General features: G+C 37.5%; 1 protein-coding gene across 15 annotated transcripts in view; it reads right to left on the bottom strand.

Annotated features, from left to right (window-relative positions):
* The window catches only part of SDCCAG8 (serologically defined colon cancer antigen 8), a 246367-nt gene that overhangs the window by 77281 nt on the left and 143458 nt on the right, over positions 1 to 25628 (bottom strand). For 12 of the 15 annotated variants that reach the window (XR_641442.4, XR_004181992.1, XM_009196385.4 and 9 more), the window contains exons 14-15: positions 10101 to 10228; positions 7858 to 7966 (exon numbers count right to left, since the gene is read on the bottom strand). The exons of 2 other annotated variants lie outside the window; for them this stretch is intronic. Coding sequence is in view for 11 of the 13 variants with exons in the window: in XM_009196385.4 (XP_009194649.2) it covers positions 7858 to 7966; positions 10101 to 10228 (237 nt within the window). In the remaining 2 variants the exon portion in view is untranslated. The remainder of the gene's footprint in view (positions 1 to 7857; positions 7967 to 10100; positions 10229 to 25628) is intronic. One more of the 15 variants, XM_009196441.4, reaches the window with a different exon arrangement.

Raw genomic sequence — 25628 nt, 5'->3', positions numbered from 1 at the left:
TATGTGTCAACTTAGTTGGGCCATGGTGCCCAGACATTTGACCAGACATTATTCTGGACATTTCTGTGAGGGTGTTTTTTAGATGATATTAACATTTAAATTAGTAGACTTTGAGAAAAGCGGATTGCCCTCCACCTCGGCGGGCTTCCTCCAATCCACTGAAGGTTTTAATAGAAAAAAGATTGACCTCCCCTGAGCAAAATGGCAATATCCTGTTGTTCGTGTCTTAAATGACAATCCAAGTCTCAAAATTTGAAGATCAGAAAGATGTTTATCCAAGAAAAATTATATTCCTTTCCTTGTATTAAGTAAACTCTAAATTTCTGCCTACTGCCACCATCTCCTCACGCCCTAATGCCTAATCAGTTAGAACGGAGAGTTTAAAACTCTTGTATATTATGAGTCGTTTTCAGGTTAATAATTGGTTTGTTTCCTGAAGACTCCTGACATAAAATTAATTCCCTTCAAAGAAAGGATTCTTCCAGTAGGCAAGATAGCCTTTTCTTCCTGGTCAGGAAAGGATTTGGATTTGCTAAGGGAAATTTTACTTTACAAATTGTTAATCCCAAGGACCAGGCTGCTCACGTGTATGGGGCAAAAACTCTTGCTTTTAGTTCACCTCATTCTTCATTTTGTTTTCATCTTGGTTCAAATGTCATCCCACGGGAAGCTTGCCCTGATTAATACCTTGCAGTTCTCAATATGTCAGCACGTTTTTTGAAGCTACCTCTAGCCTTTATGCATACATTAGCTTATAATTTATTCTTTTAAATTGTGCTCTGTGCCTCATCTTTCCTACCAGATTCTGTATGAGAGCATGGATTATCTCATTTTCAAGTTCAGATCAAGTGTTCAATCTACATTTGCTTCTCCTAATAAGAATCTACCCATATTTGAAATAGTCCAAAAGGAGTTAATAATGACTTATGTTTCTCCTTTCAGAATCACATACAATACAAAAGAATTTAGAGGCAGTTATAATAAATTTTTGATCTGGTATCCCTTCCAAGATTAGTATCTCCTATCATACCATGCACTAAAATAAATTCCAAAAGAAGAAAAAAAAATCCTTAAACCAGATTAGAAAAAAATGCAGAACATTGATCTTTTCTCAGGCACTTTCCAAGCAAAAGGCACTTTTAAAAAGAAAAATCACAAAGAAAAAAATAGATTTTACAATACAAAAATACAAAACTTTTACACATAAAAAAATCATATATTTAAAATATATCCTAGGTTTGTATTCGTTGTGGCACTGTTTCTAGAAACAACCTTTCTTTGCAACCCATAATCTGGAAACTTAACCAAGAAATCTATCCACAGGAGCCTGGTCATGTTACTTATTAATCTGATAATGCGGCTATTTATAAGTGATATTTATTGATCTAAAACTGTGACATATTTGTAAAAAAGAGAAAACATTAAAAGTCAGCATGTATGATGTGATTTCATTTTATAATTTAGAAAAATATTTTGACATGTATACCAACTATTAATACTGATTATTTCTGGATGGTAGGATCAGGAATGTTTTCTCTGTTCTTTATTCATCTTTCTAAATTTGTAAAATAGATATGTATTTTATTTTTTAAAAATAAATTCATTCTGATTTTGAAACAAAATCATAATAAAACAAAATGTAGATGTCACTGGTGGGGGAGGTTGTGTGTGGAAGGAACAGGGAATATATGGGAATTCTGTACTTTCTGTCCAGTTTTGCTATGAACCTAAAACTGCTCTAAAAAATAAAGCTTATTAATTAAAATCAATGTATACAACAGGAAATTATTTACAAAAATAAGACAAACATTAAAAGCATCATTTAATGAAACACTAACTGCACTCTCCATCAAAATTCCAATTGAAAGTATAAGAAATATTTAAAATATCTACAGAAGAAACATAAATGATCAATATTTATAACATATTCAATTTCACTATTATTCAAAATATAGCACAACAAAACCAGATACTACCACCAAATATTTACTGCATGCCACTGTATAACAAATAGTGAAATCCATCCTTTACATTCATGATCTCAATTAATCCTATAAGGTACTTGTAAGGGTTTATTTTCCTTTCTCTGTGAGGTTAAATATGAAGTTTAATGACTTGCCTAAGGTCATCCAAGTAGGCAAGCCCAGATACAAATACTACTTAGTCCACCTCTAAACGGGTCGTTCCACCCACTGTGCAATATTGCTTCTCATCCTTTTTAAAAAAATCTCACTTCTTTGTAATGTTATTTACTAATATGGCTACATATACAGTGATTAGAAGTTAGTGTAGTACTTAAGCAAGGTAAAACACATTAATATCCTTAAAAGGATTCATAGTCTTGGACTAGCAATTAAGGAAACAATCAAAAATTTAGACTTAGGTACAAAGTTTTTGTTGTATTATTAGTCATAATGGTTAAAAATTAGAAGCATCTTAAGAGCCTAATAATTCTTATCCATGCACATCATTTAATAAAGTTTTGTTTTCAGAGTATTTACTGATGTAGAAAAATGTTCATTAGATATCAAATGAAAAAGCAGATGCAAAACTGTATATACAGTGTAATCTCAATTACAGTATAAATGTACACATACATACACATGAAAAATGACTGAAGGGAAATATGTCAGAGGTAAGAATAGTTATCTCTGGATGGTAGTGGCAGGAAATGTTCCTTAATTCTTCTTTGTATTTTCCAAATTCCCTGCATTGAGGATGTCTTACATAACCACAAAAATACAAATGTTATTTATAAAGTACATATCACTATCAAGTGTGTTTTTGCAACCATCTTTTTTTCTGCTTCGCATATTTTTGTTTTTTTCTTTATTTATAATTGTAATTTGCCTACCAACTTCCATTTCTCAGTAAAAATTTGACATATATGCCTGCACGCCATCCTTTTTCTGTCTGGAGTTCACGATATATTCCTAGAACAGTAGTCTGCAAAGCTCAAAGAGTAAACTTACAAGTTTTCTGTTAGTTTGGAGATACATTTCTGGCACGATTATCCTGTGTCATATAAAAGGATAATTGACTCTAATTCATTTTCACAGAAAATTTAGGCAATTTCTGGCTTTGCAGAAGCATGAACTTTCCCCTGTATTTTTATATACCAGTTATATTGTATAATTGCATTTGCATGAAATATATTTTACTACTACAATTCAGATTAAAATGATAATTGCTTTCAAAGGGAAATATAATATCTTAATTTTTTATTCTTTTAGGTTCTAGTTTGACTTTTGGTAACAATTAGCAGAGGCCAATATCAGTCTCCTCTTGTAGAAAATATAATTTTTATAGTATCCCAACCTAACATCATGTAAACATGCAAAGGAAAAAAACAGTTCAACCGGGTGTGTGTTCTTCACCTCAATTAAACTCACACAGTTGGATACCTACTGTTGCCAAAACAGTAATATAATTTATACATTATAGTCCACACAGTAAAACTACACTAAAAGTCATTTAACAATATTTATAACACCATAAAGTATAGTGTTAAAATATATGAACTGCAATATGTACCAAAATTATAAAATTTGTTTCTCATCATCAGTGATTAAAACCAGGATCATTGCTCTAGCCTCAATACTCACAACCCTGGTGACAGATTAGAATTCAAATCTTAATGATCAATTTACAATTAACAAGATAGAAGTGAAACAAATTAAACCAACCATTATATATAACGAGACCCCATGGACTCCCATTGTTCCTCTTAATTACAAAACGCAAATCACAAATACACAATGGGCAGTGTTAGACATCAGTCCACAAGCCTCACAACCCAGAAAGTGACAACGACAGAAAAGAAAGCAGCAAATCCACATAGACCCTGGTTCTACGCTCTATCCGGTTCTTTTCAATGTGCAAGTAGTGGAAGCTAAAACCTAGCACACACTTCTCTCCACTCTGTGGCTGGCAGAGGCTCACTCTTTGCCAGCACCCAATCCTTCCAAGCTCTCCCAGGCCAGGTGTTAGATAGCACTGCAAACCGCACTGCAACGTTTCACTGCTGATTCATCTAAGTGCGTGGGGAGAGAGAACGCTTCCTTCACTTTGATAAAGAAAAATCACAGTTGTACCAAAGCTATTTAAATAGCTCCGTGTACCTCCCTCAAAAAACAACCCCATAACTGTAATAAGCTCTCAGAGTACTGGGGAATACAGAAGGAAGGAGAGCAAAAGTTTATGTGAGCTTCAACTAAATTCAGCCAGAATGTCTGCCTGGTGCCAATTAAAAGCAAAATGGAATTAATTCTCTTGCCTGATGGTCAAAAACAAGCTATATAAAATGCACAGAATCGGCAGTTCACTTTAAGTTTAAAATGGGACGTGCCATTCACAAATGCCAGGGTTACAGACACCACTACGTGCAGTGTGGAGTACACTCAGGGCGCAAACTACTGTGCTAATCACTATAGAGGCTTCCAGAAAACAGAAGCAGTCATCACTGCCACAATGCGACTTACGGTCTACTTGGGGAGAAAACACATACAACAGACCCACACACGGAGGTACCATTTCAAAACGTTTTCACAGAGCAACGGAGCAGCCTAGCATGAGGCTGGGGCAGAGCAAGGGCGTACGTGCCCACCGAGCCCGCGCAGTCAGCTTTCCGGTCATTCCGCGTGGGCTCCAGTCAAATGACTAGACCTGTTTTTAAATGGTAGGAATCCATTTGTTTAGTTGGTATTTTGAATAACATAAGACTCTTAGAGTAATGTTGCTAGTAACAGAGGAGGGAAAAATATGTCTTAATTATTGTTCAATACAAAATAAATACACTTACTTTCAAGAAAAATTTTACTGTAATACTCTGAGGAAAAGCTGGACCAAAATTACCATACAGATTGGATAAATATAAAGTTGGAGACTGAGTTTCCACAATGACAAAACTTTGGAAACTCCAAGATTTTCCTTACCTCAAAGCACAGGGAAAATTATTTAGCCCAATAGTTTGGCATGGGGTATGCAGAGGCACACTCCTGGAGGGCTTCTTCAGGGTTTACTACATTAATAACTTGTATTTTAAAAGAAGCAGTTTGAGCCCTTCAAGTTTTGTAGGTGGTTTCAAAGCAGAAGGTAACATCAACATGGAATGTTAAATTTAACATGAATGAGTTATTGAAAATGTCAGAGTAGGAAGCCAGGGAGAAATGAAACCGGAACTAAAAGAAATTAAGAACAAACAACCCTAAAATCACAATTTGTCCTATTCACTACTCTCTTGTGAGGTGCACAAAATGCACTTTTCGTAAGTTTTAGGGGCGCTTAAGAGTTTTAAAACTAGGAAGTAACAATTTATCAAGTGTTTACTACTTGCCAGGCCTTGGTTGAGACAAATTGTAAAGTTAGAGTAGGTGCCTGTTTTAATTCATCAGAGTTACAAAACACAACTAGATCCACATTTTCCTGATATGACTGTTTTAAAAAGGCTTTCACTGTGGCATAGACTTCTGTCCATCAGCAAATGACAGTCAGACTTTCCCCGGCAAAGACAACAGCTATGTCAAGTGATACCCAAATTCCAGTCAAGACCCTTAAAAATGCTATTGTGAAAACAACAGCAGCTAGTGTGTATTACAATGTGTCGGGTATTGTGCTAGGCACTTGATAACGTGTATGTACGTGTATCTACATATATACTTCCAATTCCCATAACAGTCCTGCAGCGTGGCTTTGGAAATGTTTTTACAGAAGGAGAAGCTGGGGTTTGGGGAGATGAGGCCATGCACTCAAGGTTACAAAGCTCCAAGTGGGAGAGTGAGATTCAAACCTAGTTCCTCTGAATTGCCACGTGTTCTTTACTACACACTGCCAGTCATCCACAATGGAACAGACTGGCATCAAAAGTCAGATCAGGAGGTGCGAATAGCACCACACCTATTTGTTTCATTCATTCATCATTTATTCATTAAGTGCCACCTATGTGTCAGATATAAAAGAATACATCCAATTTACAAAGCAGTGTTCAGGAGCTGGAGGAATGAGAAGCAGGAGAAGCAGTAGAGGTGCTGAGTTAGACCAGTACAGGCCAAGATGACAGATCTAGAGGAGGAAAAAGAGGGCCTAGGGGCAAAGAGTAAGTTAACTGTTACATGCCAAGGACGCTTACTTCTCTACGGAAATTTAAAGGTTAATTTTTCCTTCCCAAACTTTCTCATCATAACTACTATGACTTGAATTTTCTTTAGCAATAAATGTAAAATACTATAATTACTGTAAGAAAGAACATATACTTTGGAAGCAGAAATATCTAGGTTAGAACCCTAGCTCTCCCACTCACCAGTTATTTAAACAGTTTTGGTTTCCTTATCTGGAAGATAATAATTTCTGTCTCTAGTTGTGGTGAGAATTAAATAATATATGCCAAGCACCTTTTTGTCTCTTTTATATAATAAATTTCCCTAATTATGTTTCCTTGGAGAGCAAGATCAGTCATCATTCACAAACCAATTTTAGACCTAACACATTTATATAAAACCCAGATTAGTATCATTTTATCCCTAAATGATATAATCTGGTTTGTTTGCTTCTAACAAATTACTTTTGGACCTATGTGGTGCAAATCAAGTATTTCTGGTTAAGAATAGCTACTGTAGATATTTTATGGGTCTCTTTCATGACCAAATCATTTAGTTTTCATGGTCAAATCTCCTTGAAATATCTGGTATTTTGGCACCTAGGTTTTCCCCTACCAAAATACAATCTTAGTATATGCTAGGAAGGTGCGCATGTCAGAGTACATTCTTGGTGGTTACAGGAGCCTCTGCCTTCCTGTGAGCAGGGAGAGTTGGATGCACGAGCCCTCTGATTCCCCAAAAGATTCAGGGATGGGGGTTCTATCAGCTAAGACAGATTGTTGATGCAGGATCCCAAGATGGAGCTCAGAGTGATCAGATATGCCCTGATCCTCCCGGAAATCCTTTCCGAATGAAACATCTAGGTGAGCAGTTTGTTTGCTGAGACATATTTCCTGCTCTCAATAGATCTACGTAAGTTTCAGAAAAATACAGAAGAGAAGACACACAGGCTATTTTTTCATTATCATATAAAGTAATATTTGACATCGTATCAGTTATGTGAATATTGCCTTCTATAGTTCAATTTCAAGTGATTCTGTCCAATGTTATTCATTGACAAAAGAAGAAACTATAGTCCAAGTACATCAAATACATTTGTCCAAGATGATTCAGTTACTGTCGGAGCTGAGATGAGGAGTCAGGCTTCTTGCAGTTTAGAATATAAAATAATTTATTCATTGAGATAATCTGACTAGAAAGTGTGTAGAAAAAAGTCATTAAGATTCCAATCAATGGATTTATAAAAGAGTAGTATGCCTATAAAATGAATGATGGCTGTTCTATTAAAATATAACAATTTTAGGGAAGAGAAGAATAGTTTTGGTGTGTTTATTTCAAAGTACCATCTACTTTCATTTTTATATATGCACATTTCATCTGTTATCATTTAACCTAAAGATAGCTTTTGTGTTCATGGTGAATTGTAACCATAGATTAAAATGTGTTAACCATACCAATGTAAGATTTTATAACTGCTTGATTTATCCGCATCTTTATGTTATTACCATATTTTCTTTCCTGAAATTTCAGTTTTCAATTCTAAACATTAAAATGTCAAATAATAGTACACACATCATCATGAAAAAACATAAAAGTGTATGGACAATTAAGAAAATGTCCATATGTAGAAAATATTTTCAAAGAAAACATCAGCAGATACTTAATTTTGACATTATAAAACAGTGTAAATGCTGTTTTTTAAGGAAAAATTAGAGTAATCACATAAACAGTGCTCTTGAAAGTATTCTATAACATCACCTACCTGGTTTTTTGAGAGATTTGTTCCAGTTTCTTGGCTAATGTACAGCATTCTTCCTTTAACTTTGTCAAAAATGTATTCTGGGAGGTCAGCAACAAATACTGTTCATTTTCTAGAAATAACAATAAACCCCCACCAACATAAGATGTTTATGGTTGTCGCTCTGCAGTGCTTCCATACACAGAGTGGTAAAGTGCTTAGACCCCTACACATTTCCAATAAGCCACTACATCACCTTCAATGTCCTAAGTCAAAGGACTTATCATCTGGAAAGACACTCAATCTTGGGAGTCATTTATTTTCAACGTAAGTATACACCAGAAACATGTTTTCTCAGACCAGCTTGGTGTCACATTTCGACATGTTAATAAGGTGTCAGATACCTCAAGTGGAAGCATAGATACTTATATCTTTGTAATATGCAAGATATTATATTTTAATTTTGACAATTTTACTATAAACAGAGTGTCAAAAATTCTCACAACCAGATAATTCAAAACTAAAATCATCGAGGAATTCTCTTCTACACTGTAATTCATGCTTTGTTTCATATTTGCACACATGGTTTACTACCACCACCACCCCCCCCCCCAATCTTGCATACACTTCTCTAATTGTGAAGGTAAAAATGTGCATTTTCTTTAGAATTTCAATTTCATTGTCAACAGCATGAGCTTCAATGGAGAGCTGGTCAAAGAAATTGAAAACGGTGTGATTTTGTGTGTGTGTACAAAAGGAAATGTTCTTAAGGTGGTTTTAACAGTTAAATACACTCTAATCTAGTGCTCAGATTCTGCCCAAGACTCTGATCACTAGGATCATGCTAGCAGTGGGGGCAAACAATAATTTATCCTCCAATTTCCTCTTTTTATTTTTAGTGGAGAAACATATACTAAACCTGGTGAATTTTCGTTTCTTCTGGCCAAATGCTGTTAGAAGAAAATCTCTACTGAAAGTGCTAGAGGGAATTATGTGAGTCAATATGACATTTGCCTCTTCATAAGTAAATAGATTATTTAAAGGCTTGCATGTTAGCAATTTTTCACCCATAGGATAAGAAATAATTTTTACCGTACCATCAAATACAATATATTAATACATTAAATCATATGAAAATTACCTCTAAGCATAAGTTTTAACAGTCCTTTATTTCTTTTCAATTTTAGCCAATGATTGGCAAAAAGCATACAGCATACAAATCAAAATAAATCAAGGCACTAAAATTAAGCAACATTTTTCTGGAAGAGACAGGATCAATTAAACTTTTGTTTTAATAGTACAATCAGTGTGGAGTATGTGGCGTGGAATTATAATGACTGACACTGTCTTGTTTTGACTAACACTGTCTGTGAACACACAACTCAAAAGTGAAAGAAACTACATAATGCTCTGACTGAACAAATCAAACTGTCTATTTTCAAAGTGCATTTTACTTTCAAATTAAAGGTAAAGAGTTACTGGCCAACTCAGTCTGCAGAATAGTGCCAATGTGATGAAAGATGGCAATTTTTAGCCAAGTTGCCAGCTGTGGTCAATGCCTTGTATTAGTGAATTTTAACAGCAGTTGTGAGAACTTGAAGAATGCAAAGGATTAAACATCACTCTAGATTGGGTTGGGGGAGGTGGGGAAATCATACAAATGCTAAAAATGTTCGAAGCTGCAAAGATTAAATAAAGGAACATATCAATTTGGAGCCACTGAATTACATCCAGCTGCGACAGTGAATTAAGAACCGATTAATGGCTAAAGCTTTTCTCCAGTTTGGATGCTGAAGCAAACTCATTAGGCTTTTAGAGTAGCTATAATGTGTGTACTGTGGGAACTGTTCAATGCTATTCAGGAGACTCTAACTGTAAGCTCAGAGCATTTCCCGCAGAGCTTCTGATGCTATTTTCTTTATATAACATGTGTGCCTGAAAACCCAGCCAAAAACAAGCCCTTTGTTTTTCTACTTTGTTGTGGTCTCTCTCAGCTTTACGTTTCTTGAACACAGGTAAATAAACTCATAATCCAGATGGTGCAACAGATGTGAGAGCAGCACTCTGAAATCAACAGACAGTGGGCAATACTTTCCATTTTCTCTTTTAAACGCTAACTAATATGTAATTCGGAATCTCCGGTGTAGTTAGCATCTGCTCCCTTCGGCCAGCCAAAGGTTACAGGTGTTCCTGATGTCATTTCACAGTAAGGCGTGGGCCTGGCTTGTGAGCGAGTGCCCAGGCTCTAATCTTTCCCTACCACCTACCAGTTTTGTCATGCTGGGCCTCCATTTGCTGTATCTTCTGTGTCAGCTCCTGCTCTCTTTGCTGGGCCTGAAGGGCTTGGGCCTTTGCTTCCTTGCTAAAGCTCTGCTGAATGCTATCTTTTTCCTGTCTGCAAAACAGAGAGGAGACATACAGAAATTTAATCTGCAGATGCACAAACCCCCATCATGTCCCCTATAGACCAGAGAGAGCTGATAGGTAGTAAATTGTTAAGCCTAAGAAGACAATGACCTTTCTATTGACCCTCCCCCACTTTAGAGGGAAAATCCAAACAACCTTCCATACAATGTTAAATACGTGTCATGAATGCAAATGGACTACAGTATGCAGTGTCAAAAAATCATAACAACTAAATAACGGTACTTTGTAACTTTAAAACACAAACCTTTTTTCTCTAACATTCTTAATGTTTTACACTACCAATGAATCTTTCATCTTCTGAGTGGTCAATATTTCCTAGAGATACTGGAACTCTAGGAACAGCATGATTCGATCCTTAAACAAAACTTAAATTCTTAAAACTAAGCTTTGTAGACCACTTCTGTTTTCACTCGAAACTTAAAATGGAATCTTAAACATAATGCAGGAGCCTCTATCTAGAGGCGAGTAAATGATTCTGCAGTGCCACATGCATGTTTTCACTAAATATCTTCACACATCAGGCCATATAATGTGAATATAAATACGAATATGAATATGAATAACTTCCCCCAGCACTTCATAAGAAAATCCCTTGTGGGTCACAGTGAAAGAAATTGCAGGATGAAAAGCTTCTGTAGTCAGACAACATCCCATCGTACTGTGATAGGACACTGACCTATCCCACTGGGTCAATAACCAAGCACAGTGGCTCCAAAGAGAGAAACTTCCTAAACAATTAGAATCTGGGGAATGCAAAGGACTTCAATGCTGGCAGCACCGTGGATACTGACAGTGTGTGTGTGCATGTACATGTCCCCCCCCCCCCCACCCACACACACACACACGCACACACACACATATTAGGATGGTTCTTCAAACTCTAAATATGGGGTAAGTGATATGAGGGTTTCCTTCAATTAACTGACTTAGTTATTTCTAACTCCTGATCTCCTTGTGGGCATTTCTCATCCATGCTGCTTTAGTTTACTAATTGAGATATTTACTGCTTAGCCTTTGCCAAACTAAAAATAAACAATTCCATAAAGCTATCACTACTAGTCTATGTACCGCTGTGGAACTTCAATTCACTGGCTTCTAATTATAAAGCAACATAAGGAAAGCCTGTATTAAAATTGGTCAATGCATGTGGTAATGTTGTAGTGTAAAATTCTGGAATGAAAATACACCCACACCTCACTCAAATGGAATCATCGGGGGTCTATGCTAAATGTGAAATAAGGTCCTGTCTGGTACTTCTAATAACACCTCCTCCCCCCGGGATGTGGTCCACGGTCTTACGTCGCACTCAGTTCCAAACTAGTATATACAACAAATGGACAGTCAGACTAGGCTACGTTTTGCCTCCCCAGTCACACCATGTATTTTCTGGTCATGGATCCCTGCATATGTCTCTTCCTCTTCCCGGAAAGCTCCGCCACCTGCCCACTCAATCCCCCTGTAAGATGTATACATACCACTACCCCCTTCAGGCCTAGCTCAAAATTCTTCCCCTCTCCTTCCTCCCTCCTGAATTAACTATTCTTCCCGCAATGACCTCAATATATGTTGTGTACAATGTACAAAGATAGTATGTATCACACTTTAGTTATTGTTTTACATGCCTGCTTCCTTTGTCATCTTTGTCTCTACACCCTCGGCCCAGCTCAGTGCTTGGCACACAGAAGGTGGGCAGTGAATATTTCAGGATTAGATGTTGTGATACTCTTGTCATAGGGGAAAGGAAGGCTGCTATCTTTACGTGTAGCTGGAGAATCTGCTTAAGTCTTACATGAGGAGGCAAAAACTTTTCAGACATGTTAGAAAAAGGTGCTTGGAAGAGAATGGTTCTAATGGCTCTGCCAGTTGGAGACCATGCTGCTAAAGTAATCAGCTTAAAAAAAGCCCTGTGGACTCTAACCATCCCCAGGTCAGACCCCCCGCTGGGGCAGGAGACAGAGATAGAAACCTGGGGCTCTGCAACCCCTAACAATTGGGTGACATAAATGCATTCTCCAACACCAATACCCATCTGGGAGTGAGAGGGGCACTACTAATAATTATATGAGGATAACAGTCATAACTGAAACTACCCATCACAAACTGGTACTTACAGTTCCCCAGTGTAAAGGGGTTGTCAATCTCACCATCAGTTTTCAGAATAGGTTGCCTAATTACCGATATTCTAAATTGACTATAGGCCAGGCGCGGTGGCTCACATCTGTGATCTCAGCATTCTGGGAGGCGGAGGCGGGTGGATCACTTAAGGCCAGGAGTTAGAGATCAACCTGGCCAACAGGGCAAAACCCTGTCTCTACTAAAAATACAAAAATTAGCTGGGAGTGGTGGTGCACGCCTGTAATCCCAGCTACTTGGGAGGCTGAGGCTGTAGAATCACTTGAACCTGAGAGGTGGAGGATGCAGGGAGCAGAGATTGTGCCACTGTACTCCAGCCTGGGTGATAGAGTGAGATTCTGTCTCAAAATAAATAAATAAAAATAAAAAATAAATTGACTATAGAAAAGAACTGTCATAATTGCAGTCCTTTTTATAAAATTAACAGACTTCTACAAACAAATGTTGAGTTACACATCAACTGATGTTTCTTGAATCCTTCCCCAACTTTCCCTCTATTTGGGAAACTATACATTATGTTTCATTGCCTAGAAACATGATATAGTCTTGCTTTCCAACCTCCTTTCCCCTTCCACTTTCCTATGTTGCCTTCTCTCCCCTCTTGCAGGTTCTTTCTGACTTGGTAGGCTTTTTATAAATTCCCAGAATGTTAGAACTAAAAGGGAACCTCAAATGTGTTTCATCAAACCCTCTCAATTTACAGTTGGAAAAAAAAAAAAAAACCTACTAAAAAATCCCCAAGGGTCACAAAGAATTTGAAGTCTGCTTATAGGTTGCACAGCGAATGATTTAAAGGCAGAGGTAGGATTAAAATATTTTTATCTAAGGAAACCTATTTTATAATACTCTGGAGCTCGGGTATGCAATCTTTTGGCTTCCCTGGGTCACACTGGGAGAATTGTCTTGGGCCACACATAAAATACACTGAAACTAACAGTAATGATTGCTGATGAGCTGAAAAAAAGAAAAGAAAAGAAAAGAGCATCACACACACACAAAATCTCATAATGTTTTAAGAAAGTTTACAGTTTGTATGGGGCTTCATGCAAAGCTGTCCTGGGCCGCCAGCTGGACAGCTTACTCAGCTTGCGGCCTCGATGGTTTTGAATGCGGCCCAACACAAATTCATAAACTTCCTTAAAACATTATGAGATTTATGCACGGGCCTTTTTGTTTTTTTCCTTTTTAGCACATCAGCTGCCATTAGTGTTAATGTCTTTTATGTGTGGCCCACAATGCTTCCTCTTCCAGTGTGGCCCAGGAAAGCCAAAAGATTGGCCATACCTGCTCGAGAGGTAATACAATAATGGATTCAAAAAATTGTCAAAAGCACTTAGGCATTCAGGGAACGACTAGAGAAGAACGTAAATCAATGCATTAAAGATGTATCATACCTCTCTTATGTGAAAGGCACTCTGCTAGGCACCGGGTCAAACAAAGAAGACATGCTCCTTGCCCCTAGTAGGGAGTTCAACGTGGCCAAAGAGAAAGTAGATGGTAAAATACTTGATAAGAAAGGTACAAGGGGGAAAATTTACCAAAGCATAACAAAATGCGAGTCAAATCCAGCTGGGTGTGAGAGCCTGGTGAAGGAGAGTCAAGCCAGTCTCTCCAATTGGTTTGCTTTAACTCCCACTCAAAACACTGAGTAAAAAAGAATTTCTTGTTAGTTATGGAGCTGAAATATTTATTCACAATCACTCAAAACCAGAAACAACTCAAATGTCCATCAACTGTTTAACGGATAAACTGTGGTACAGTCTTACCATGGCTAGAAAGAGTAGAAATAAAAAGGAACAATGCTACATACAGCACTTGGTTGAACCTCAAAAGTAGTACACGTAGTTTAAAAAGCCAGACACCAAAGACATATATTATGATGTCATTCACAGGCCATTCAAGACAGGTAAACACTAAGGGACAGAAAGTAGATCCATGTTGCCAGGATTTGGAAGTAGGAGAGGAGTACCAGGGAGCAAAAGGGCACAAGGACACGTTTTAGGTTGATACAAATGTTCTTCTACGTTATGACTATGATCTTTCCACAATTCTATATATTTGTCAAACCATCTTTACCTGCACAGTTAGAAATTGGTGATATTTTATTATACTTAAATTTACCCCAATAAAGCCGATTTTTAAAAGGAGCAAATCAGTGGCTCACACCTGTAATCCCAGCACTTTGGGAAGCTGAGGCAGGTGGATCACTTGAGCGTTGAGCCCAGGAGTTCAAGACAAGCCTGGGCACCTGGTGCAATCCCATCTCTACAAAAAAATGTACAAAAATTAGCCAATTGTGGTGTTGTGTGCCTGTAATGCCAGCTCTCAAGAAGCTGATACAGAAGGATCACTTGAGCCCAGGGAGGTCGAGGTTACAGTGAGCCATAACTGCACCACTGCACTCTAGCCTGGGTGACAGAGTGAGACCCTGTCTCAAAAAATTAATTAATTAATTAATTAAAGGAGCAAATGATCTAGAGTAGGAACATCCACCTTTATTCTCCAAGTTATTCACATCACCTGCAATCCAGGCATGTGTGGGCCATGTCCATGTTTTCTTCACAAAAATTCAGAATTAAAAGGAGTGAACAAGGACTGGCTAGGCCTCAAATACAGACTACATATACATGGAGGCATAGTCACTCCTTTTTACCAATTATAGTTCTGGTTGATTGCATTTTCTGAAAATGGTCACAATGATATTTACCATCCCATTTTTTAGAAATGGGACTGAAGCATTAACCTTATATTTTTGATACTCAACTTTTCCATATCATTTATTATTTTAAATCTTGCAATTTAAAAAATGTTCATGTCACAGAGCAAAAATGATTTGTTAAACAGATTTTTTAAAGTATATTTTCTAATGACGTTAAATTTAGCTCAACAATGACCCTGGGACAGAAACAATGAAAGGCTCAAGTCTGGGAACAAGGACTGGGTAGTTGTGGGGTTGGGGCACCAATCCCACCTTCCATGTTCCTATTCACCTTTTTACTGATGTCTAAAGTTCCAGTGTGAGACATACAACTCTTTTGGTTAAAAGGTGTTTCCCTTTTAAGATAAAATATTGAGAGCTTTGTGATAGTAGCATCTAGGTATGAAAAAACTTGTGAGAATTTATAACATGCTTATTGGCTGAAAATCATTAAGGAATACAGACAGAAGGGGCAGGGAGGTGCTGGGTACTGATGTGAGTTTAGACAGAAAATGTACATTTGTCCCAATATTGGTGCTATTAGCTTTGATAGCTTGATTAACATCACTGGTGTACCAGATGATATTCAATGACTGGCCTCCAGGGGGACAGGAAATCCCTCTTTTGTAGTATTAACCAATTTTCAGTGTAGACACTTCCACCATGCTCTATTTTAAGCTACCGAAGTGACATCCCTGAATACCAAGTTGGGAAGAAATACACATAACTGGCTCTCATGAGCTGGTACAAGTCAGACTCAGCAAAACAGTAGTTAGGTGAGCTCTCGCAGGCTTCTCTACCGTAAAGTTACTGTTTCCTCTTTGTATCAGGTTGGTGCAAAAGTAATTACCTTTAATGGCAAAAATCACAATTACTTTTGCTCCAACCTAATAAGTAAGAGGTAATTTGTTGGGAGATGCCGAGACTACGCAAACATCCTATTCTTCAGCGAGCTCTCACCTAATAGTTTTACATCCAAAAATGACTTTTTTGCTCCATCATTCTTTCTCTATTTTTTAGTTAACACTGTAGTATAAGAAAGAGCTTTCCCTTCTCTATCATTTATTAATTCATTAATATCAGCATGAAGTCATGGGTTCATATCATATTCAGTGGGTTATAATCCACTATGATGATTATTTTTATGCTTAATTTATCCCGAGTTTTGCCAGCGGGAACCCTTTCAAGGTGGTTCCTATGTGACATATCTCTATTATTCTTGTGACTTTCTATCTCCACAAAATGTTGCAGGCTCGTCTTGTAATGTTCTTGTACCAGTCTTGGAATCAGCATTTGAACAAGCAGCTCTTTTTGTGCCTTTAATGGAGAATGGTATTTAGAAACCAGGATCTGTCACTAGGTGGTGCTCATTGCTACTGCAAAATCATTGCTTCTAGGTCACCTTGGTGGACTAAGTCTGGATATGAATATACATATAAGTTGATAAATGTGAATATAAATATAAATGTTTATCTGTATCCTATATGAATATATGCATACACATTCATACTGGTCTTTCCAATTACAAGCCAACAACATACACAGAACCTTATCTCCCTTTTTTCCATAATTGTAATTTTTTCCTCAGTAGTAAGAAACTTGGTTCCTATTATCCTCAACATACTTATCTGTTTGTTCAAACTTGGAAAACACAGAAAGTAGTTTCAAAATTAATAATCTATGGAAAGCAAATCTACTAGCAACTAGAATTAAATATTTGCTTATAGTTTTGTTTTGTTTTGCCTTGTTTTTTAAACAAATGTATAGGTACTTTTTGAGTTTATTCTCTTTGTGCTCTGGGAAGATGACACCTTGAGAGGCAATGGAGTACAGCCAAAACTCACAGAGCTAGAGGGTCAGAGTATGGCATCCACCACCTTATCACCTGTGTGACTATAGACAAATAACTTTCATCCTTTAATCCTGGGGTTCTTCATTCAAGCAGAACAAAAAATCCAACCTTAAAGGACTAATCATTTTAAGACGCTACCAATTACTAATGTTTACACATAAGCTAAGGTCCTTACATGCATTCTTTTATTTAATCCTCATACCAACCATAGAAAGTAGGTTCTCTTAGTATCTTCACTTTATAGGTAAGAAAATGGGGGCCTAGAGAGGTTATACAGTATGTTCATGTTCTTTAGTTCTTAAAGGTTATAGTCAGGAAATCCAGGGCTCTCTGACTCCACGGTGAATCACTATGCTTCAATCTCTTCTTTTATCAGGGATGTAGAGAAATGAGAGAAGGGTGAAAGGATAACAAGTTTCTATTTCAATTATCTCTATGGGAGTGTGCCATTTAATAGCCATATTATCCATCTTAACAGCCAAATCCCAAGCAACTAGTTCTCCTTCTTCTTTCCCTGCTGTCCTCTAAGCTATTAGATTACTTTCTCCTACAATGACACCATCAATTAGTTGTGTCCTTCTTAAAGACATATATTCAGCTTTGCAAAAACATTGAAAGGTACCACAAACACATCTCCTGCCTCAAGTGGCCACAGACCCTAGAAAAGATGAGACGTGGGCATCAATCTGGAATGTGCATCAAAATTGAGTCCATGGAGAACAGGAACCTTCGTTTTGCTCACTAATTTATCCCCAGAATCCGGAATAGTGCCTGGTATACAGTTGTGTGGTCAATGAACATTTGATGAATGAATAAACAAATGAATGAATGATCAACTACTAAAAGACGGAAAGTACTAAGTATCCTCACAGGGGTAAATATCACTCTGTCTCCTGACTACAGTCAGAGAATGTGATAAGATAATCCCTATTTTTGCCAAGAATTTATTATTATTATTATCGGCAATAAAACAAAACAAAAACAATAATAAAATTGGTAGACAGCATGATGTCTTCCATGTTTGAGAAGAGCCCAAAATTCTATGCTTATTTACAGCTAACGGGGGCTATATTCTCTTATCTGAGCAAATGTAGAACTACTGAGAAGAAACAGAAAGGAAAACACAGGAATGAGATTCTGGAATCTCTACTTCCTTGAGTACGCAAAAGACTTAATGGCATCATACATATTTCCTGGAGTAAATTACTTCTATTTTCTTCACTGCAAAGTATGTCAGAACTTCAAGCACAATGTTGAAAGATGAGTTATCAGATCAGAGAATGAGTCATGTCTAGGGAAGAAAGCAGAAACAGAAAGGAGGCCAACTTCTTTCAAGGGAATATACACAAAAGGAAGGAAATATTTAACAGAAACATCTCTAAAAATAATTTTCCCTCCAAAAATGTTCTTACAGTATCTCCAAAATAATTTGAAAACTTACCTTCAAGGCAAAAGGCAGTACAGTAGACTAGCTATTGCCTGTTTCTATTACACATGCACAATCCCATTTACTTTTAAAACAAAACCGCAGACTCTTACTATCAACTCCAGTTACTGTCGCATCATCCTTTGCATGTCTGTACTTTCTGTTTTAAAAGGCACATTCAAATGCACCGACCTCGCTATTCTTCATAACATCTCTATGGGGCAGGGAGATGGAACAGATACTCCTGTTTGATAGATAAAGCATCTCAAACTCAGGGAATTAAGAGATTTTTCTCAAAGCCATGCAGAATTAGTAAGTAGCAAAGCTGGAATCCAATTCTGTCTTCTCACTCCAAGTCCAGTGTTCTTCCCATTCCATGGCACTGCCTCACATGGGGTTTGTTTAATCAAACAGTGGATTGTGCATCCATTCAACAAATACTTAAGCAACTACTTTGTGCCAAGCACAAAAGTATGGGGATGCATCAGTGTGCAAGATGTAGACCACGGCCCCAAAGAGTCTATGGTCTAGTGAACAAAATAAACAAGTTTTGGGGGGGAAAAACAACTCATGGTATAGTAAATATTAAAGTAGGGCTAAATTCCTACCATTATACAGGTGGAAAGGATAGGAAGTGGGGAGTGGCTGGGGACAGGGAGGAAGGATTTCAGGAAACTTAAAAAAAAATCAGAAGCTTAAAATATGAGTAGTAACCTGCTATATAAAGAACATAAAGAAGATTATTACAAGTGAAGTGGACAGTTTGTGCAAAGACTCAGGGTGGAGAGAGAACCAGGCGCCCCGAGAATACTGTGAACGGTTTTGGCATGGCTGGATGCTGGAGGATATATGCTGTGGGGCAGCAGTGCGCAGTTGGTGGAGGGGAGATTACTGAAGAAAGACGAGACTTGGAGATGTAGGCAGGAGCCAGAACATGAAGCTATTTTTAAGGCCCTCGTCCTGAGGGAAATAGGGAGCCAATGTAGGGTTTTAAGCAGCGGAGTGTTGTGATCACACTCATGCTTTAGAAAGATCACTCTGGCTGCAGTGTGGGGAACAGATGGGGAAGGGACAACATTAGAATCAGGGAAAGCACTTATTACTACAGCAATAGTAAGAGCAATTTCTATAATGGTTTCTTTAGATACGGTAGATACCACAGGTAGATACTGAGACTGAACAGCCTCAGTGCATTTGATAATGCACACTTCATTACTTCTCAGTCTTCAAATGTTTTCAATAGCTCAGGGTGCCCGATGCATTAAGTGATTGCATGGGGCAAAGATCCTGAGAGAGTAAAGCGCCACCATATCCTACTGTATAACCCTCGGTGCCCGATTAAATGACAAGGACAAATACGCTACTACCTAAAATAAATTTGATCATGATTTTGCCTTTGTATCTTCATATTTTCAAAAATTCATGTTTTCCATTTCAATTTGTCTGTATAAACTAATGACTTTGATGCATTCTTGGCTTTCATCTCTGAAAAATATCACTTGATCTACAAATTCCCAGTAACTAATCCCTCTGATGAGTAACTTCAAATCAGGTATCAGCAGGATCAATATGCATTCTAGTGGCATTTCTATAATATGTCAATGGAAATTCATTATTATCAAATTGTAGCATAATTAATTGAAAAGTTTCTATTCTATTATTAAAATGTTTTACAAATTAATTTCTAGGACATCTTATTAAATGGGGAACATGTTGGCTCCCTTGTGGCTATAAAATTTATTCAGAAATATGTATAATAGTAAGAATTATAATTTATATATTTTTATTATATTTTATCTCATGAGTATGACAGAGTAATGCATCATTTATCTAGAATGTTGAGAATATGTTCCACATACAAGAATTTTCCAGGTATTCGATCCATAGAATTCTGACCATTTGCAGTAGAAATATGTCTAAAATGTGTTAATTATGTCTCTGTTTTCTTAAGCAAACTATACCAAATACAATAAGCTCTCCTTAATAAACAACGTTCATAATTTAAAACAAGGTAGGCCTACGTACTGTCGCTATTCCTTCTGCTAGTGAGCGCCTATGGATCATTGCTCATTGCCAGATCTTTAAGTGCTTAATAGAGTGGCTAGAAACAGAAGGCACTCAATAATATTCATTGCAAGAAAGGTCTCAGATGTTATTCTAAAGAACCAAAAGCATACTGGTCTTCTTATAATTTTTTATTGGTTGGTTTGCTGTGATTTGCTGCCATGCTTTTTATTTTGTTTTTAATTTTTTTCCTTTTTGCTTTTTAACATCTAGAAGTATGTCATGATAGTTCCACAGATGCTGCACAGACAAGTGCAAGGGCTTTGTGATCGTTACTTGCTTCTTAAAAGCGCTTTTAAATGTATGCCTCAATTTACAGCTATATTTCAAACTAGCCAGAAGTCTAAGTTTGGGCCAGGCGTGCTGGCTAACACTGGTAATCCCAATACTTTGGGAGGCCAAGGCGGGCAGATCACCTGAGATCAGGAGTTCCAGACCAGCCTGGCCAACATGGTGAAACCCCATCTCTACTAAAAATACAAAAAGTAGCCAGGTGTGGTGTGCGTGTCTGTAATCCCAGTTACTCAGAAGGCTGAGACAGGAGAATTGCTTGAATCTGGGAGGCGGAGGTTGCGGTGAGCCGAGATTGTGCCACTGTACTCCAGCCTGGGAGACAGAGTAAGACTGTCTCAGAACGAAAAGAAAAAGAAGTCTAAGTTTGAGTAAGTGGGGAACTTCTGTAATAAAGATAGTAGAATTTTCATTATTGCTGAGACGGTGTGCCTTTGGTCAAACATCCAACATGCATGTATACAGAAATTACAGCTGTATTCTATGGACTAGTAACCTTGACTTGGCAACAAGACCACTGTAGTCCATTTTTAAAGTTTGATTGAGAACTCTGTAACCTCTCCATCTTTGCACACAATTCTAGAGGTAAAAAGCACTATATTTACAGAAGAAAAAAGCCAACCCGAGCCCAAATTTTCTGATTCCTACTCCACTATTCTCACTCTTCTAAATAAGAAAATTCTTGTTCTTGATACAATAATTAAGTCACTTTCTTCAACAAAACATTTTGACTTTTAGTCATTTTATGATTTAACATTATTTCTATTTGACTTTGTAGTACTTGCTTGAAACTATTCTTATCTATATCCTTAATTATTTCCTCTGCTTCAATAACCTGTATCTGCTGGATCTTTCTCTTCCTCTAGCCATTTCTTAGTATTCATCCTCACCATTCCTGTAGCTACAGAGCTTCCCTTTCCATTCCTGGAGACCTACTTCTTCCAGCCTTCTAAATCTATCTTCAAACTAATTTCCACAAGGTAGCCTGCCCTGAGTATATTCAAACCAGAGGACTTTGTGCTCTGAGAAAATAAGTATAAGCAACTGAAATCCTAAAATACCCCTAAAAACAACAGGATACTTTCAGCCTTTATCCCTTCGCATGTAAGCTCCACTGCCAGCAGGACACCTGCACATAAGGAGGCAGAAGTTTAGAGAACAGGCTTTGGTGTCTGCTAGACTTACCATCAAAGTCGCAGTTCCTCCATTTACTAGCTGTGTGCCCTAAGTCAGTGGTTCCCAACCTTTTTGGCACCAATGACTGGTTTCATGGAAAATAATTTTTCCATGGACCAGAGTGGGGGTGTGGGGATGATTCAACTGCATTCCATTTATTGTGTGCTTTATTTCTATTATTATTACACTGCAACATATAATGAAATAATTATAGCACTCACTATAATGTAGAATCAGTGAGAGCCTTGAGCTCGTTTTCCTGCAACTAGACAGTTTCATCGGGGGTGATGGGAGACAGTGACGGATCATCAGGCATTAGATTCTCATAAGGAGCGCACAACCTAGATCCCTCAAATGCGCAGTTTACAATAGGATTAGTGCCCCGACGGGAATCCAGTGCTGCTGCTCTGACAGGAGGTGGAGCTCAGGTGGCCCCAGGTTGGGAACTCCTGCTCTAAGGAAGTCACATAACCTACGACTCAGTTTTCTTGAATGAAAAATAAGGTTAGTAACAGCACCTCTCCTCATAGGACTATGAGGATATTATGTATAAAATACTGTTAGTACAGCACGGACATATAGTAAGTAAAAAAATAGTAATAGTACTTATTATTATTATTGTCATCCTTACTATTTCCTAGAAGATGACTACTCAAACTGGAACAATCAATATAATTATCTCAAAGACAGCTATGAGGAAAGAATAAAAATTTTCCTTGATTTACTGACATAAGCTCCACAGTGGGAGGCAGCATAGGCCAGCACTGCACACACAGGGCTGGGCTTCAGCCCAGGCTCCCCCGTGTGCTAGGTGTGTCACGTCAAGGCGGACCCTCATCTCAGTCTAAGCCTCACTTTTCTCATTAAACAAATGATATTATCAGGATTATGTGAGAAGCTCCACATAAGGCAACTGGCAATGTCCAGCCCAGATCACCATTTGAAAGGTTCCTAAACTGTCTAAATCCAGTTAACAGATTAACAACAGATTGTTAATCCTAGTTAACAATTAAATCTAGCTATTTAATTGTCAAATTTATTTTCAACAACTCTTCAACATATAAAGGCAAAGACGGGACAGTAAGATATAGAAGAACTTATTATAATGTGATGCTTGTACATTTAATCGTTCATCTGCTCTTCAAGTAATGGCCAGTAAGCGGTAGCTTCCTCTGTCTTCCTCCTCCTCCACAAAGTGGCAGTTCTTCAGAAAAAGACTAATCAATATGAGTACTGGCTACTGCCTCCAAAATTCAAGAAAAAGATGACATGATTTTCTTGTTTTAATAAAATGGTTCCTATTTTTGTAGAAACAATTCAGGGTTTAAGCTCATGGGAATCTAACTGCATCTCTGATGGGCATCGTGGGAAAGCTGGAAAAGTGAGAAACAAAAGTGTAGGGTTGTGACATCTGGAGTGGCAGCCACTGGCCACGTGGGGCTAGTAAGCACTTGAAATATGGCTAGGTCGGATCAAGACATGCTGTAAGTTCTAAATACACAAAGGGGTGTGAAGACTTAGGAAAAAAATTTTAAATATGTCATTAATAATATGTTATATAAATCACATGTTGAAATAATACTATTTTCTATACATTGGGTTAAATAAACTATGTTATTAAAATTAATTTCACCTGTTTCCTTTTGCTTTTTTGTTTTTTTTTTAATTGAGACAGAGTTTTGCCTGTTGCCCAGCTCACTGCAACCTCCGCCTCCTGGGTTCATGCAATTCTCCTGTCTCAGCCTCCTGAGTAGCTGTGACTACAGTTGTGCGCCATCATGCCTGGCTAATTTTTTTGTATTTTTAGCAGAGACAGGGTTTCCGCACGTTGGCCAGGCTGGTCTCGAACTCCTGACCTCAACTGATCTGCCCGCCTCAGCCTCCTAAAGTGTTGGAATTACAGCTGTGAGCCACCGCGCCTGGCCCCCTTTTACTTTTTAAAATGTGGTTATTTGAAAATTTTAAATGACATGTGTAGTTTACATTTTGTGGCTCCCTCTGTATTTCTATTGGACAGCACTGGTCCGAGTGCCACTCCTTTGTCTACCACCCTATAGCAAAGCAGCATTTTAAATCCTGATTCCACAAATAAAAATAACCAGGTGCCCAAAACTACTAAACATAAGTGCCTCAGGAAGATATCAAAACTCATAATTTTCAAAAACTATTAAAATGACCCTTTTTAACCTGGATAAATTTCTCATTTAATTCAGCCACTCACCTATTATTTGAAAGGAGAAACAAAGGAGAAGAATTCTGATAGAACACTAAGAACAACAGAAGCTGAAGTAGTCACCACAATATACCAAAACGATCCTTGTTTTTTTTTTTTTTTTTTTTTTTTGCAAATCTGATTTGGTTTGAAGCAACTCCCAAAATACATATTCACATTTAAAATTAAATTACAAAGCATTATGAAAAAGTTAATCCATACAGCCAAGCTGGCAAATTATTTTAAAAATGTTCGGTTATGTACCTGGGTCGCAGACTCCTTCCTAATAAGTGAATGTAAATAAAATTGGAAAATCTTCATCATTGGATAGTCTTTCTATAATTTTTAAATGGCGAATAGATTCTCTGAAATGTTTCCCCATGGATTTCTTTACTCAATCTCTAGTAATCATCCTTGTATCATTCATTACTTGTTTCTAGTAAGAAACGACTAGTTTCAAAGTTCATCGAGAGAACCTTGCAGTCGTATTAGCCTGTCAATCAATGTGTCAGCCAGTTTAGGAAGCTATCCCACTGCCTGGGGAGTTAATCTGTTGCCTTTGTAGTTTTCGCTTATTCCCAAACATTTTCTGCACCTTGAGGAATACAAATAAGCCAGTGAATGGTTTCAAACTTTTATAAAAATTGCTGGAGTTGATTTGTTGAAGGAAATGTAATTTGAGAACCCAGAGAGCGGGGGGTGGGGGGGGGTGGGAAAGCTAGGACCACACATAGTAAGTCTTCATGAGAATCACAATTCCAGTCGTTATCGTTACAAGACGGTTATTTATAGAAAACCTCACCAGTAGAAACTGCTTGACATAATTATAATTTATAGGCACCTCCAAGTGTATTTACAGAAAAATTAGCACATTATGAGTGCTAAACTTCTCGACTTCCAGAGCTTACTGCCCATGAATTGCTCTATTTCTTCCTAACACAGGAAAGAATACACATAAAAGGGAGGAATATTGCCATATCGTGGGTTGAAGGAAAATAAAATCTAGTGCAGAGTCTGACTTCGGGGCCCATACTTCAAATCTGTGCCAATAATTCCTGGCAGGAGATTGTCTAAAATGTTTATACAGGAGAGCAACCACAATACCATCCTATTCTATGAAATCTCATTCAAAGAGTCATGCTTTAAAAGGCGTCTGACTTCAATGAACTGACTGGCAATCTAGTTATGTAATTGTCAAATTTGTTTTCTAGAATAAACACATAATTTAAAATAAATAGAATTATCACATAAAGGCAAAGTTGGGACAGTAAGATATGGAAGAACTTGGAACATGACTCTGGCACAGCTGTCTGGCTACTCTTGAAGTCTGGTCAAAGATGCTTCCCCACCCCACACTCCCATTTTAGAGAAATGACTAAACGAAAATTGAAAGTTACCAACCTATCTACTCTTTCCATGAGCCATCTGTGTTCTAATGAAAGTGAAGTTGCGGGGCAGGGCGGGATGGAGTAGGGTGTTGCAGAGATACGATAACGAATAATGATGAGATACAATA

Source organism: Papio anubis, chromosome 1 (assembly GCF_008728515.1).
Source record: "Papio anubis isolate 15944 chromosome 1, Panubis1.0, whole genome shotgun sequence".
NCBI lineage: Eukaryota > Metazoa > Chordata > Mammalia > Primates > Cercopithecidae > Papio > Papio anubis.
Note: the sequence above shows the minus strand (reverse complement) of the source record. Positions and strands in the feature narration are given on the sequence as shown.